Raw genomic sequence first — 17,516 nt, 5'->3', positions numbered from 1 at the left:
TGAGAAGGCGATTGCGGTCACAGCTCGTTACTGCTTACAGTGTACACCAATCACACTGATGCCCCCCCTCTAATAAAGAGGACCTGTCACCAGCCATCAAAGTACCTGTCACCAGCCATCAAAGTACCTGTGTACCTGTCACAGTCCATATGAGTATCTGTCACAGCCCATCTAAGTACCTGTCACAGTCCATATGAGTACCCGAGTACTTGTCACAGTCCATCTGAGTACCCGAGTACCTGTCACAGCCCATCTGAGTACCTGTCACAGTCCATCTGAGTACCCGAGTACCTGACTACCTGTCACAGTTCCTCTGAGTACCCGAGTACCTGTCACAGCCCATCTGAGTACCTGTCACCGCCCTTCAGAGTACCTGTCACCACCCATCAGAGTACCCGAGTGCCAGTCACCAGCCAATCAGAGTACCCGAGTACCTATCTGTAGCCCATCAGAGTAACCGGGTACCTGTCACCAGCCCATCAGAGTACCCGAGTACCTGTCACCAGCCGATCAGAGTAATCGAGTACCTGTCACCAGCCCATCAGAGTACCCGAGTACCTATCTGCAGCCCATCAGAGTACCTGAGTACCTATGTGCAGCCTATGCCTCATAGAATATATGTTGGGGTGTTTGCTTTCCAAAATGGGGTCATTTTGTGGGAAATTCCACTGTCCTGGTGCTCCAGGACCTTCTAAAGTGCGATAGGTAGGAATGAAATGAGATGTGTAATTTATGCTCCTAGAACGCCTGAAGGTAACATTTCAATGTTGGACCTCTGTATGTGGTCAGGCTGTGTAAAAGTCTCACACATGTGGTATCGCCATACTCAGGACGAGTAGCAGAATATATTTTGTGGTGTAATTTTTGCTATATATATGCTATGAGTTAGAAATATCTTATAAATTGACAATTTTGTGTAAAGAAAAATAGGTTCTCATTTTCTTTCCATGTTTTCCAAAGACTTGTGGAAAAAAATTAACTGTTCAAAAGACTCATAATGCTTCATAGAATATACGTTGGGGTATTTTCTTTCCAAAATGGGGTCATGTTGTGGGTAATTCCATTGTCCTGGTGCTCCAGGGCCTTCAAAAGTGTAATAGGTCATTAGGAAAATATATGTGTCATTTATGCTCGTAGAACGCCTGACGGTGCTCCCTGCATGTTGGACCTCTCTATGTTGCCAGGCTGTGTAAAAGTCTGACACATGTGGTATCACCATACTCAGGAGGAGTAGCAGAATATATTTTGGGGTGTAATTTTTGCTATATACATGCGATGAGTTTGAAATAGCTTATAAATCGTCCACTTAGTGTAAAAAAAAATATGTTTTCATTCACGTTTTCCAAAGACTTATGGAAAAAAATGAATCGTTCAAAAGACTCACGCATGTGGTATCGCCATACTCGGGAGGAGTAGCAGAATGTATTTTGGGGTGTAATTGGAAGTATGCATATGCTGTGTGTGAGAAATAACTTCTTATTATGACAATTTTGTGAAAAAAAAATTATTTTCCCAAGAATTGTGTGAAAAAATTACAACTTCAAAAAACTCACCATGCCTCTTACTAAATACCTTGGACTGTCTACTTTTCAAAAAGGGGTCATTTGGGGGGTATTTGTACTTGACATTCCTGACATTTCAGGGCCTCAAGAAATGAGACAGGTCGTCAGTACATCAGATGTGATCAATTTTCAATGGTTTGCACCATAGCTTGTAGACTCAAAAACTTTCGCACAGACCAAATAATACACACTAATTTGGGTTTTTTTTTTTTACCAAAGAGATGTAGCAGTATAAATTTTGGCGAAAATTTATGAACAAAAATTACTTATTTGCAAAATTTTATCATAGAAACTAAAAAAAAGTGTTTTTTTTTTTCAATTTTTTTTTATAATCAAATTGTATTAAGTTTATACACAGAAAAAAATGTATATACAGATTGCAAACAGTACAACAATGATATCCAGACATATGTTCACAAAGAATACATGTTAAAATAGCACCACTGAACAATTCAATTCCAATACATATTGCTGATATTGTATGCAACAAGTGGTTAGGTACAAATTATCAACTGTAACTACCCAGGTCCTCCACTGATCCCCACACCATTGTCGTGTAAGTGGAAAGGGGGAGCGTACCCAAGCAATGTATGTACATACCAACTGCACAGGTGTATATGAACAAACCTGAAGTGTAAAGTGTGCATATAATACTGTATTCCAATGCACTGCAAGCGGAGCGCCGACATTTGGGGGGGGGGGGGGGTGTAGATAGGAAGGGAGAAAGGGAACTAAAAAAAAAAGGTAGATAGAGTGAAAACAACGGCTCTACCTACTTAACATAAGATACAACTAGGAGCGTGTCCTCTAACAGTAACATCATGTCTGGGTCACGGAACAAGGGGCATTTCAATGAGTGAGAGAGGAGAGGGGCCCAGCGCATACTAGCACATTATGAAAGACTTACTTTGAAACAATGGATGACAGGGCTTCCATCTTCACCCGGTCTTCCTTTATGGGTTTGCAGGCTGAGCCGCGATGATGTCACGTCCGCGTGTGGTAGATACTGTTTATACGGCATGCCATTCCTTCAGCGTGCATGTACCGGTGACGTCACAAATAAATATCACCTAAACGGTGCACATCTAGGAGATATTCCTTGTGTCCAATCTGACTTTACTAGCACATTAAAGTAGAACTATAGGCAACATTTTTTTTTCATTTTGGATAGAGCAAGTGAGAGTTAACCCCTGTCAGACTTTTTTTTTTCGACATCTTTGTCCCATTTCTGTGAATTTCCTTCACTTCCTGTCCCATAGCCAAACAGGAAGTGAGTGGAAATCCCTGCAAATTAAGTGAATTCCTTGAGGACCCCCCAGGTCACCAGAACTAGTGTCCCCATTGGAAGATGTCCCCTCTATTACTTTTCTGGGGACAACTCAAAATTGGGGATTTTCTTTTACTTTCACTTTTAATGTTAATGGTCAACAGGACAAGTATAGAGGGTACAGACTGCAATAAAACTGGTATTCTAATCTCTCTCCACTCTATCCAAAACTAAAAAAAGTTTTGCCTTTAGTTATACTATACTATGCTCACATAGTATGTTGCAGAACTAACACTTTTTTTTTTCAGGTACAAATATTGCTATTTCTTATGAATCATGCACACAGATTAGTGAGCAATCCTTAGCCAGTATTGATAAATATTCCCTATACAGGAAAGAAGGCTGGTTGGGTCCCTCTGGGACAAGTGGGGATGTGCACACTTTGCAGGGTGACTCCCTGTAGTCCCATTACTGCAGACGAGCCATATGATCCATAGACAGTGTAAGCACCGTGACTCCCGCACAGCACGGCTCCGCTCTATGTCAATATTTGTCCAGGTGACAGCAGTCACCCCCGCTGCGTCGTGACGTCAGATCTCGTTCTGTGGACGCTCGTCGGTCCCCGCCCCCCTTGCTGCTCGTTTCGCTGTGAGAGACATTACCCAGAATTCAGCGGGAGCAGCTGGCTGCCAGGTAGATCGCGGTGCATTGCGGGGGGAGAGAGAGGAGAAGTGTGCGGAGCTGTACAGGTGACCTGAGGGAGGCCGCTCTGGGTTGAGTGTGCTGGGACTATACCATGAACAGCATCAAGAACGTTCCGTCCCGGGTGCTGAGCCGGCGCAGCGGAGGCTTGGAGGCGGAGAGGGAGCAGTTTGACAGGAACCAGGTGAGAGAGACATGGAGGTGACAGATGGGTGTGTGAGCCGAGCCAGACGTCACAGAACAGCGCTGTGTTCTCTGCTCCGGGTTGAGGGCAGGGGAAGGAGGACAGCCAGGGATCATGGAGAGCAGGTGAGGGCAGGCTAGCCGGGCACTATGGAGAGCAGGTGAGGGCTGGATAGCCGGGCACTATGGAGGACAGGTGAGGGCAGGATAGAAGGGGACCACGGAGAGCAGGTGAGGGCAGGATAGAAGGAGACCACGGAGAGCAGGTGAGGGCAGGATAGAAGGGGACCACGGAGAGCAGGTGAGGGCAGGATAGAAGGGGACCACGGAGAGCAGGTGAGGGCAGGATAGAAGGGGACCACGGAGAGCAGGTGAAGGCAGGATAGAAGGGGACCACGGAGAGCAGGTGAAGGCAGGATAGAAGGGGACCACGGAGAGCAGGTGAGGGCAGGATAGGAGACCATGGAGAGCAGGTGAGGGCAGGATAGAAGGGGACCACGGAGAGCAGGTGAGGGCAGGATAGAAGGGGACCACGGAGAGCAGGTGAAGGCAGGATAGAAGGGGACCACGGAGAGCAGGTGAAGGCAGGATAGAAGGGGACCACGGAGAGCAGGTGAAGGCAGGATAGAAGGGGACCATGGAGAGCAGGTGAGGGCAGGATAGGAGACCATGGAGAGCAGGTGAGGGCTGGATAGCCGGGCACTATGGAGGACAGGTGAGGGCAGGATAGAAGGAGACCATGGAGAGCAGGTGAGGGCTGGATAGCCGGGCACTATGGAGGACAGGTGAGGGCAGGATAGAAGGGGACCATGGAGAGCAGGTGAGGGCAGGGTAGAAGGGGACCACGGAGAGCAGTTGAGGGCTGGATAGCCGGGCACTATGGAGGACAGGTGGGGGCTGGATAGCCGGGCACTATGGAGGACAGGTGAGGGCAGGATAGAAGGGGACCATGGAGAGCAGGTGAGGGCAGGATAGAAGGAGACCATGGAGAGCAGGTGAGGGCAGGATAGCCGGGCACTATGGAGGACAGGTAAGGGCAGGATAGAAGGGGACCATGGAGAGCAGGTGAGGGCAGGATAGAAGGGGACCACGGAGAGCAGTTGAGGGCTGGATAGAAGGAGACCATGGAGAGCAGGTGAGGGCTGGATAGCCGGGCACTAAGGAGGACAGGTGAGGGCTGGATAGCCGGGCAGTATGGAGGACAGGTGAGGGCATGATAGAAGGGGACCATGGAGAGCAGGTGAGGGCAGGATAGAAGGAGACCATGGAGAGCAGGTGAGGGCTGGATAGCTGGGCACCATGGAGGACAGGTAAGGGCAGGATAGAAGGGGACCATGGAGAGCAGGTGAGGGCTGGATAGAAGGAGACCATGGAGAGCAGGTGAGGGCTGGATAGCCGGGCACTATGGAGGACAGGTGAGGGCAGGATAGAAGGGGACCACGGAGAGCAGTTGAGGGCTGGGTAGCCGGGCACCATGGAAAGCAGGTGAGGGCTGGGTAGCCGGGCACCATGGAAAGCAGGTGAGGGCTGGATAGCCGGGCACCATGGAGAGCAGGTGAGGGCAGGATAGCCGGGCACCATGGAGAGCAGGTGAGGGCAGGATAGCCGGGCACCATGGAAAGCAGGTGCGGGCAGGATAGCCGGGCACCATGGAGAGCAGGATAGCTGGGCATCATGGAAGATAGTGGAGGAGAAAATAGCCAGGGACTATGGAGGGCTCTGTGATGGCAGTATAGCCGGGGACCATGGAGGGCTCTGTGATGGCAGTATAGCCGGGGACCATGGAGGGCTCTGTGATGGCAGTATAGCCGGGGACCATGGAGGGCTCTGTGATGGCAGTATACCCGGGGACCATGGAGGGCTCTGTGATGGCAGTATAGCCGGGGACCATGGAGGGCTCTGTGATGGCAGTATAGTCGGGCACCATGGAGGTCTCTGTGATGGCAGTATAGCCGGGCACCATGGAGGTCTCTGTGATGGCAGTATAGCCGGGCACCATGGAGGGCTCTGTGATGGCAGTATAGCCAGGCACCATGGAGGGCTCTGTGATGGCAGTATAGTCGGGCACCATGGAGGGCTCTGTGATGGCAGTATAGTCGGGCACCATGGAGGTCTCTGTGATGGCAGTATAGCCGGGCACCATGGAGGTCTCTGTGATGGCAGTATAGCCAGGCACCATGGAGGTCTCTGTGATGGCAGTATAGCCAGGCACCATGGAGGTCTCTGTGATGGCAGTATAGCCAGGCACCATGGCGGGCTCTGTGATGGCAGCATAGCCGGGGACCATGGCGGGCTCTGTGATGGCAGCATAGCCGGGGACCATGGCGGGCTCTGTGATGGCAGCATAGCCGGGGACCATGGAGGGCTCTGTGATGACAGGATAGGTGGCACCATGGAGGGCTCTGTAATGGCTGAATAGCTAGACACCATGGAGGGCTCTGTATTGGGTTATACATAAGGAGAGGGCATGCAGGAAGGTCATGGCAGGATAACTGGGCATCATGGAGAGCTCGGTGCTGGATGCCACAGAATGAGGAAAAGGTAACAGCCAGGTCTATGATGGAGGTCTCTGTGCTGGACTCTACAGGAGAGAGAACAGGTGAAGGCAGGATAGGCAGACATCAGTGAGGACCCTGTGCTTGGCTGTATAGGAAGGAACGCAGGATAGTTGGGCTCTGTCTTTGGCTGTACGCTAGTCAGAAGGGGTTAAGGCAGGATAGCCACATAACAGAAAGTTCTCTGTTCTGGGCTGTACAGGAGGGCAGACAGATGAGGACACAGGAGCAGAGCACTATGGAGGGCTCTGTTCTGGACTGTACAGATGGGAGAACGGGTGAAGGAATTCAGATTTTTTTTAGGGTGTGAAGAAACTCCTAAGAGTGTCTATAATCTGTCTTGTTTTAAACAAAATATCCAGTATTTTATTTTTAATTTTTTAGCTTGAAATGAATGTGATCCTTGAAAATGTGTAGACTTTGCTGTTTGTAACCTATTCATTTGTGTTTTAATCCTAAAACTGATCAGCATTAAAGTGTATATAAATACTATTTTTTAATTCAAGAAATTGCTTCCCTGCCATGATGTCAGCTATGTACTCCTACAGTCTGTCAGTGGTGTTCTTTGCATCCATGCCACCTCTTCTTTCATTTCACAGAAGGTCTATCCCCTCCTCTTGTTGCTGGTGGACAGCAGATCATTAATAGGAGCAGTGGAGTCACCCGGCACACTTGTTCCCACAATCGTATACGCCTACGCAAACCTTGCTTACATGTCCCACCTTAAAGTGCACAGCAGGATGCACTAGAGCAGAGCCACCTCAGCTGATGTGCTTTGCCTGCTGGAAACTTTAGTCCTATCACTCCTGTCACATCACAGTAAGTAGCTCTGCACCCACGTCTGAATCATGGATGCACATAAAGCAAGAGACTGAGTGATTCAGCTATTGGGAGCATGCAATACAAGAATGTTAATTTTACTGGAGCAGCACAGTGTTTTGGTAGTTGGTACATCAGCTTTAGAGCACTAGGGTCATTGGTTTGAATCCCAACAACAGAACCCCCTGCATGGGAGGCATTGGCTCCTGTCTAATTTGGCCCTAGTATGTGAGGTTGGAATTGTAAGCTTCTTGGGGGCAGGAGATGATGTGAATCTACAATATATGTAAAAGCGCTGTGTACATTTTGATGTTCTATAAACCAGTGTTCTAACGAGCAGAGCTCTCTGATTCCTACTGTATTAAAGTGTATTGTACTTGTACTGTCTACCCTCAAGTTGTAAAGCGCTATATAAATCCTATATAATAATAATTTTAAAGTCAAATTTCAATTTTGTTTTAGTCATAGTCTTTTGACTAAAATGCTGTTTATGTTTTAGTCGTATTTTAGGCAACTAAAAACCCCAGTACATTTTAGTCAAATAAAATCTGTTACATTTTATTCAAATAATAGACATACAAAGGTGCCTTCTCCCCTGTAATATAAACAACAAAGCTGCCTTCCTTATAATGAAAACGATGTAAACCTTAAACAAAACGAGAAAATGAGTGGGAGTGCTGAATTGCTAAAGCTAACTGGATGAATAGCTTAATTCCGTAAGAAAAAGTTGAAGAAGTGAGAATAGTTGGGAAAAGTAGGAATGATTTTAAAATAAACATGAATTTCATTAAAAAAGTTTAAAACCACCACTAATGTATGAAAGATGTGGAATATTTAAAGGTTTTTTTGAAAAGCTTGTTGATCATTAATCGCCACACCTAATGAGTGAGAGACAGTGTGAGAGAACCCTTCAAACAAGCCTTAATAAATCCCCAACAGTACATGCTATGGAAACAGCGACTTCACCGTTAGAGACACGCGGCCTTTGTGAACGTATCTGTATAAAATTTATGTTGATAAACTTAAAAATGTGGGCCTGTCAGCGATTTAAAAAAGAAGTTGGCTGTGCATTTTGCTGGGAAATGTGAAGAATTTTATACAGGACAGTCAATGGAAGAAAGTGTAGAACTCTTGATATTTGGAGCTCAACCAGCCAAAAGTAAAAGGCATATCACAAAACTGAGCACATTGCCTGAAACTAGACAAAAATACCTACGTTTTGATGTATATATTGTGTATGACAATTAGATCTTGTGGGCGTGAGAGCAATTTATAGAGAAGGAACTAAGATAATGTTTTTAAGGCTCTGTGCTCTAGCTATGACATCATCCACTCTAAGCAGCCCAATACACACTCTGTTTAATCGATAAAATTTCCTGAAATGATCACTAAACTTAAACAGCTCTTTTACAAAAACTGTAAAAGATATCAAACTGAAAAGATATAGCCAGATAGTGGAATATTATGTGAACATTTTAAAGTGGTGTTCCGGCCGAAGTTATACTTTTTAAATAAAAATACCCCTATAATACACAAGCTTAATGTATTCTAGTAAAGTTAGTCTGTAAACTAAGGTCTGTTTTGTTAGTTTATAGCAGTAGTTTGTTATTTTATAAACTTACAGCAGGCCGTGGCCATCTTAAGTGTGGGCATCTAAAGCCAGACTGTATTTCTTCCTGGATCTCATCCTTGCAGATCTCGCACATGCTCAGTGCAGCACAAGCAGTGTAATAAGTTTCAGGTCGGGTTTCCATAGCAACGGCAGTTTCAGAGGAAGTTGCCGCTCCTTCCCAGAAGGCATTGGAAACAGGAAATGATGCGATGGGCCACGGCCAGGGAGGAGGAAGTGAAAAATGAATACAGCAGATATACAGTAGGTGCTGAGAAAAAAAATAAAAAAATATCCAATTTGTTTACAGTGCACAGTTTAGTGAGGGATGCTGAAGAGTTGTAAAAGTGGGTGGAACTCCACTTTAAAGTTTGTTTGGCGTCTGTAGGTGAAAGTATGAAGGAGCTGAAACTTTTGGGAGCGGAAGAAGATTTTAAGGATTTGAAGCATGTTCCCATTCACTTCAATGTTAAAAAAAAGTGTTAAAAAGCTTATTATTTTAAAAAGTATAAATAGTAGAAAAAAAGTTAAAGTCCCATCATTAGCTGAAAGAGCTGAATATTTTAAAAGTTGAATGGTTTTAATAGCTGAAAGAATGCAGAAGTTACGCAGAGCCAAAAAACGTACAGAATAAAATTTAAAAATAAAAACGAATAACAATAGTGGAACTGCTGAAGCATTCCCACTTAATAGGAACCAGCGCTAATACACTTATTAATATACTCTTATTGCATCATTAATAAACTAAAAAGTCCATAAATAGGTGTGACCCATCCCACACCATAAAATGCATGATCTTCCAATGGGAACACCAAATGCCACCATCACTGTGAGACGTGCACACTTGCCGTCACTCCAGTGACCTCTAAATAAAGGTCAACAAGCGCTCTGGGGTATTTGATGAATCCAATTTGATCATAACCTCTCCATCAGATCCTCTAATATTGTCCTAAAAGTGTCATCCTCTCTTCAAAGGATATCACCACAATGGACCAAAGAAAGTATTTAGGCTTAATGTACACGGGACGTTTTTACAACCTCTCCTGAACGATTTAACTTGACAGATGGTAACCCATGTTTAAAACGTTCGTTTTGCCGCGTTTACCTGCCGAGTTTAGGGGCATTTTGCTGCGTTTGCGTTTAGAAGCGTTTGAAAAAAAAATTTTTTTTTCAAAATAGACAAAAATGAAAAAATGCCTGTAGATGAAACACGGCTAAACGAGAGTTACCCCATTTAGCCGTGTTTAGAAGCGTTTGGCACTTGAAATGCCTCTAAACTCAGCGTCTGAACAAATTTTTTTTTTGCTTTCCAAAAAAGGCCTCTAAACTCAACTGCCTAGAAACAGCTATAAACGAATCTTTGTACAAGTACTGATTAGATAACAGAGGAGAGTTCATGAGCAGTTGAAAAAAAATGCCCAACTGCTCCTAAACGTCCGTTTACCAGCAGCAGTGTACATGAGGCCTTATTGTGTAGCATTTTATTAAACTAGATTTGAAGTGGTTTTAAAGGCTGAAGGTTTTTTACATTCATGCATTCTATGCGTGAAGGTAAAAACCTTCTGTGTGCAGAGCAACCCCCCACCCCCAATCCATACCTGAACGCCCTCCGCTCCAGTGCTGTGCACGATGACGTCGGCTTTCTCGGGACTCTCCCTCCTCATTGGGGCAGACAGCAGTGGTAGCCCATTATATATGATGCACGCTGCCTAAAATGTAAGCAACAAAAATTACTAATAGCTGCTGCAACCACTGAATGTGTTCCCACACTTAAACTGAAAAATAATTATGTGTTTGTGCTGCTAAAATATCAATATTTAAATAAACACAGTGATTCATGACATGAAAGTGATCCCAAAAATGATACAAACATAACCTCTCCTATAAACAAATCTCTATGTGCAATCCCTGTATTAATAAAAATTGTGAAATCAAATAAATGATTCCAGTAGATTGTATAGTGTTAAACTCAAAATTAAAAATGTTAAGGTGTGCCAAGAAAACAACCAATCCACCATTTGAAAGTAATAGTCCCCAAAAGTCCAAATCCAGTGTATTAAGGGCTCTTCACTCTTCTAACGTGACTGGCCGGTGAACTTGCAAGGTGAACTTGCTTGTGGTGCCCCAGGAGGAAGTGGGAGCTGGAACCCTCTAAAAAGAGGGTTTTCGCCCCCCCTCAAAAAAATTACATGCCAAATGTGGCATGTGAGGGGGTCACCTTCCCTTAAAGCGGAAGTTCCATTTTTGTGTGGAACTCCGTGATTGTAACGTCTTTTTGTTATTCTTAAATAACTTTTTTTTTTTTTTTATCTGCTCTGTTGCAGTGGATTTGCACAGAGCAACCCAGATCCTCCTCTTCTCGGGCGGGTCCCTCTTCTGTGCTTCTAGCCCCTCCCTTCCGTCGAGTTCCCCCACAGCAAGCAGCTTGCTATGAGTCACAGCTCCCTGTGTCCATTTAGACATGGATCCCTGGCCCGGCCCCACCCCCTCTCTCTCCTGATTGACTGACTTTGACAGCAGCGGGAGCCAATGGCGTCGCTGCTTTGTCTCAGCTAATCAGGGGGGAGAGTCTGACGGCCGAGACACTCCTGGACAGAGATGGGGCTCAGGTAAATATTAGGGTGGCTGCTGCACCCAGAGGGCTTTTTATCTTAATGCACAGAATGCATTAAGATAAAGAACCTTCTGACTTTACAACCCCTTTAAAAGGTATTAATCGACAATTCAATGATTCTCCAGCTCAGTTCATCAGCATGAATCCACTTTATGGTTAAACAATAACCTCGAATGGCACCATCTCCAGATAGCTCACCATATGAATGGAAAAAAAGGCTGCACATAGTGTAGTATGCTTCATTTATTGTTAGTAATAAAACCGCTACTTAACTACTCACTCACCCGAGTCTGATGTCATTTGGCTCCACCTCCACACATTACGCCATCACTCGCGTGGCTTCATGAGAAAGTAAGCCTTTAATACAGACGCTCATTGAATGACTTGGACTTTTGGGGACTATTACTTTCAACTGGTGGATTGGTTGTTTTTTTCTTGGCACACCTTATATTGTTGTTTTGAGTTTAACACTATACAATCTACTGGAATAATTTGATTTCACGTTTTTTTATTAATATAGGCATTGCACATAGTTTTGTTTACAGGAGAGGTTATGTATGTATCCCTCAAGGGATCGGCGTACGTCCCACCTACAGGAAGTTCAGGCTGGATGTGACTTCAGTGAAGAGCTGGTGTTCCATCAGATTGTGCAATGGAAGTGACGTTCCGAGCAAAAAAAAAAAACTTACTGTGCATGCGCGATGCGTTCCATACACTTTATGATCTGACGGGTAGCGGTATTCTGATAGAACACCTATACGGACAGCTTACTACACCCAGCTACATCTTGAATTTCAGAGTAGTTTTAGCAATAAAGTGAGCTTATATGAATATAGTATATGGACATCTGTGATACTGTTTTGATGTTACATTTTGAAAGAAGCTGGACGTCAGTAGTAGGGAGGTGATGGAGGCCATGTTGGTACACCCCGCATTACTCAGCGCTAAACCTTTAGCCTTTCAAAATGTAACATCCAAACAGCATCTCAGATATCAATGTACTGTATTTTTATATATAAGCTCACGGTATTGCTAAAATTGCTCTGAAATTCAAGACGTAGCTGGGTGTAGTAAGATGTCCGCGTGGGTGTTCTATCAGATTACCACTACCCATCAGATCATGAACTGTTTGAAACGCATAGCGCATGGTCGAATGCATCGCACATGCGCAGTAAGTTTTTTTTTTTTTGTTTTTTTTTTTTTTTTGTCATAGTCACTTCCGTTGCACAATCTGATAGGTAGCGGTAATCTGATAGAACCCTCGGAAGTGACCTCCACGGAGGCTCCGCGGGCATAGTCACTTCTGGCTCTTCATTGGGTAAATGTACCTCCCTCACATTTTCATTCCATTTTTGTTCGTTGACGAAAATTGGTATTGATTTTCATAGATTTTTCTTTTTGTTCATCACTGAAAACATTCAGCTGATGAAAATAACACTGATCTAAACACCTGTAATAAGCAATAGGAGGGTTCAGTTCTATTTTAACATTAATAACAGTCCACAGCTAGAAATTCTTGTAGTAGAAGGTATAACATTTCGGTCACCTATAAGACACTTTTTTCAAATATTGTCTTACAAAGCTGGAGGGGTCTGTTAGTATGATCCTAGAGCTGAGCCCACTCATAGCAAAAACTAACTTCAAGTGTCTGCTTTACAAAGAAATGGCACATTTTCCGGCCTTGGAAGGCTGGATTGAAATCTCTCTTGTAACCTCCTTTTGCTTTTCAGAAATAATAGTGGCTCCAGGCGTGTCTCTATATACAGAAGGTAGGGTTGTCCCGATACCACTTTTTTAGGACCGAGTACAAGTACCGATACTTTTTTTCAAGTACTCGCCGATACCGATTACCGATACTTTTTTTTTAATGTCACGTGACAGTTTTTTTTTTTTTTTTTTTTAACAGTGCTTGCTTTTTTTTGGGGGGGGGGGGGGGGGGAGGGGGTGAACGTTGTATGTGTGTGTTATTTTTTTTTTTTTTTACAATAATATTTTTTTTATTCTTTATTGTTTTTTTTTTTTTTTTTTTTAATCAACCCTTTTGGGGGGCTTTGGTGAGATATCAGGGGTCTTAACAGACCTCTGATATCTCCCCCTTGAGACAGAGAAAGAGACAGAGGATAGAGATTCCCCAGACCCTTTCTCTGCAGCGTCAGCTGCACTGAGAATGAATGGAGAGGAGACAGCGGCTTCTCTCCATTCATAAACTGACACATTGTAATCACAGGAGATTACAATGTTTCAGTTATGTGAATGGACAGAGTCAGCTGACTCTCTCCATACACAAAGGAAGGAGGAGGAGGGGGACGGAGGAACGGAGGGGGAGAACGGAGGGGACAGATAAGGAGAGCAGAAAGGAGGGGACAGATAAGAAGAGCAGAAAGGAGGGGACAGATAAGAAGAGCAGAAAGGAGGGGACAGATAAGAAGAGCAGAACGGAGGGGACAGCTGAGAGGGACAGATAAGGAGAGAGGAATGCAGGGGACAGCGGAGAGGCACAGAGGAACGGAGGCGGCATGGAGGAAGATGCAGTGACAGTCAGCTGTGACCGATCACAGCTGTATGTCACTAAAGCTGGTGAAAGCCGCTGGGGGAGAATCTTTGTATCTCCCCCATGCGCCGATCACAGCTGACTTCCAGGTATCGGTGGAAGCATCGGGAGCATTTGCCCGAGTACAAGTACTTGGGCAAATGCTCGGTATCGGTGCCGATACCGATACTAGTATCGGTATCGGGACATCCCTAACAGAAGGTCATACTGATGGAATACAACAGGGCTTATCTTGTACCTGTTGGCTGAAAGTGCAGAAGCCAAGCACTTACTTTGCGCTCTTCCAAGTCAACCATTTCTTTCTGTGTCTTTAATATGTATATTCAAGTACATTTGAAAAAATTGAATCTGTGATAAATCATTTACTTATTGTTGCATGTATAACAGCACTGGTAGAGCTAGTAAGATTTCATTCACTGTCCTAGAACCAGTATGTGCCCCAGGTCAGGGAATGTCAGCTGCCATCATAGGTTTTCATATAGATGTTTAGCTATGCAACAGATTCTCTTCAAATTATAAAGTGAAAATATTGTGACAGATTATTTTAGGAATTTGTCAGTTTAGATTTGTTCTTTCCTTGTCAGATGTTTATCCCTGAGCAGCATTGTTTGCTGTCTTTGTCATAGTATTGTGACATTGCTCTGTTTTGCATACAGTTACATCCATGAAGTCGTTTTGCATTGTATACTAAGCCACTTATAATTACTGAATATGGAGGCAAGCACATGCCTAAATGGTATGGTAATGTGGGATAATAAGTGGGAACACCCTTTAAGAATTGCTCAATAAAAAACCACATAAAACTGAGCAGCAGATTTCTGTCCTTACATGTAAACACAATCATTATCACAGGAAATGTCTGAGACACAAAAATTGAGTGAAATACAGGGGGGGGGGGAAAGTATTTGATCCCCTGCTGATTTTGTACGTTTGCCCACTGACAAAGAAATGATCAGTGTTTAATTTTAATGGTAGGTTTATTTTAACAGTGAGAGACAGAATAACAACAAAAAAAATCCAGAAAAACGCATTTCAAAGAAGTTATAAATTGATTTGCATTTTAATGAGTGAAAGAAGTATTTGATCCACTATCAATCAGCAAGATTTCTTGCTCACAGGTGTCTTTTATATACAGGTAACGAGCTGAGATTAGGAGCACTCTCTTGGCCCGATTCACACCTGTGAATTTTTAGTGCTTTTTGCAGATTTGTACTACAGAACGTGTTCCATAGGAAACAATGTTAAATGGACTGTAGTGCAAATCTTCAAAAAGCACTAAAAGTGCATAGGTTTGAATCAGGCCTTAAAGGGAGTGCTCCTAATCTCAGCTTGTTACCTGTATAAAAGACACCTGTCCACAGAGGCAATCCATCAGATTCAAATCTCTTCACCATGGCCAAGACCAAAGAACTGTCCAAGGATGTCAGGGACAAGATTGCAGCCCTGCGCAAGGCTGGAATGGGCTACAAAACCATCGCCAAGCAGCTTGGTGAGAGGGTTGCAACAGTTGGTGTGATTATTCCAAATGGAAGAAATGCAAAATAACTGGCAATTTCCCTCAGTCTGGGGCTCCATACAGGATCTCACCTCGTTGAGTTTCAATGATCATGAGAACAGTGAGGAATCAGCCGAGAACTACACAGGAGAATCTTGTCAATGATTTCAAGGCAGCTGGTACCATAGTCACCAGGAAAACAATTGGTAACACACTACGCTGTGAAGGACTGAAATCCTGCAGCGCCCACAAGGTCCCCCTGCTCAAGAAAGCGCATGTACAGGCCCATCTGAAGTTTGCTAATGAACATCTGAATGATTCAGAGGAGAACAGAGGTGAAAGTGTTGTGGTCAGATGAGACCAAAATCGAGCTCTTTGACATCAACTCAACTCGCCGTGTTTGGAGGAGGAGGAATGTGTCTATGACCCCAAGAACACCATCGTCAAACATGGAGGTGGAAACATTATGCTTTGGGAGTGTTTTTCTGCTAAGGGGACAGGACAAGTTCACCACACCAAAGGGATGATGGACAGGGCCATGTACTGTCAATCTTGGTGAGAACGAGAACCTTCTTCCCTCAGCCAGGGCATTGAAAATGGGTCGTGGATGAGTATTCCAGCATGACAATGACCCAAAACACATGGCCAAGGCAACGAAGGAGTGGCTCAAGAAGAAGCACATTAAGGTCCTGGAGTGGCCTAGCCGGTCTCCAGACCTTCATCCCATAGAAAATATGAGGAGGGAGCTGAAGGTTCGAACTACCAAATGTCAGCCTCGAAACCTTAAAGACTTGGAGAGGATCTGCAAAGAGGAAAAATCCCTCCTGAGATGTGTACAAACCTGGTGGCCAACAACAAGAAACATCTGACCTCTGTGATTGCCAACAAGAGTTTTGCCACCAAGTACCAAGTCATGTTTTGTGAAGGGGTCAAATACTTATTTCACTCATTAAAATGCAAATCGATTGATAACTTTTTTGAAATGCTTTTTTCTGGATATTTTTTTGTTATTCTGCCTCTCACTGGTCAAATACTTTCTTCCATCATTGTAAGTGAAAATGATATTTTTCAAAAACAAAAACACCTGGCAGTTTGTTCTTTTGGCAGCATGTTCTTTTTATAGTGCAAACTTAATGTTATTCAGTGAGGGACTAGATCAACTTTAAAGAGTCTGTCCCCCAATTACTGGTATTTTAATTAAACAACAATTACAAGGACTGATCCTTTAGCTTGCACTCAAATGAACATATCCGCATACACTTACATTATTTGATCTGACTGCTGTGTGTGCCTTTTGTAGGGAAATTTTTTTTCCATAATCAGTCGTATATAGTCATATATTTTAAATTGGTAGATAGAATTGTGACTTATACCCAGTGAAGTGACTGGCCTCAGGTGATACACAGATGAAACAAATCCTCCTACATATGTTGTACCTGTTTATCTGCAGTCTTCTCTTCATCCATTCCAAGTTCAGAATTTATAAAGCTTGTCTGAGCTGTCAAACAAAAGGGGACAGGTAGCTGAAGTTACACTCAGTGAGGGGAGCTGATTAGAGGAAAGGAACACCCCCTTCACACAGAACACAGGAACAGAGCTGGTTGACAATCACAGGTTGTGTACTGAAGCTCCCTTCCCAACAGCTTATGTTTCCCTAATGGTGTCAGGAAAACTTGTGCGAAGCGACTCATGGAGATAGCAGAGGAAGGAGGCAGCCTTGTGCGCACAGGGCTTAAAAATGCTGTTTTTACTGGCGTTTGTCTTTTTTTTTTTTTTTTACTGTAGCTAGTAAAAGCATGTTATCCTATGTCCATGCGCACATAGTTATTTACAGACATATTAATAGAGGAAGGTTTACGGGCTGAAAAATTAAATCAAAAGCATGTTCAAGAGAGAAGCTGAAGAGCAGAAAAAAAACACACACTGCACCTAAAACATGTGTCTAAACAATGGACACGTTTAGGTGCACTTTAGTGTTAATACATTCCAATGACCAGACTAAATAAATATTCTGGCCAATATAATCCATTAATGCTCAAATGCTTATATGAACCTATATGCACCTAGGCGCATGTGCAATAAGCAGCTTTGGGTGCTTTTTTAAGCAGATTTTCTCTTGCCAGGCAAAAAGGCATTCAGAAGGGCTAAACAGACACCCT

The 17,516-nt window shown here is 43.9% G+C and overlaps 1 protein-coding gene across 1 annotated transcript in view; it reads left to right on the top strand.

Annotated features, from left to right (window-relative positions):
* The first annotated feature begins 3,433 nt into the window (after nt 1-3,433).
* The window catches only part of HIP1R (huntingtin interacting protein 1 related), a 244,671-nt gene continuing 230,588 nt past the window's right edge, over nt 3,434-17,516 (top strand). The window contains exon 1 of the mRNA XM_073627456.1: nt 3,434-3,715. Coding sequence (XP_073483557.1) covers nt 3,626-3,715 — 90 coding nt within the window. The 5' untranslated portion in view covers nt 3,434-3,625. The remainder of the gene's footprint in view (nt 3,716-17,516) is intronic.

This window comes from Aquarana catesbeiana, linkage group LG01, assembly GCF_042186555.1.
Source record: "Aquarana catesbeiana isolate 2022-GZ linkage group LG01, ASM4218655v1, whole genome shotgun sequence".
NCBI lineage: Eukaryota > Metazoa > Chordata > Amphibia > Anura > Ranidae > Aquarana > Aquarana catesbeiana.
The sequence above is the reverse complement of the archived record's forward strand: the minus strand, read 5'-3'. Positions and strand labels throughout refer to the sequence as shown.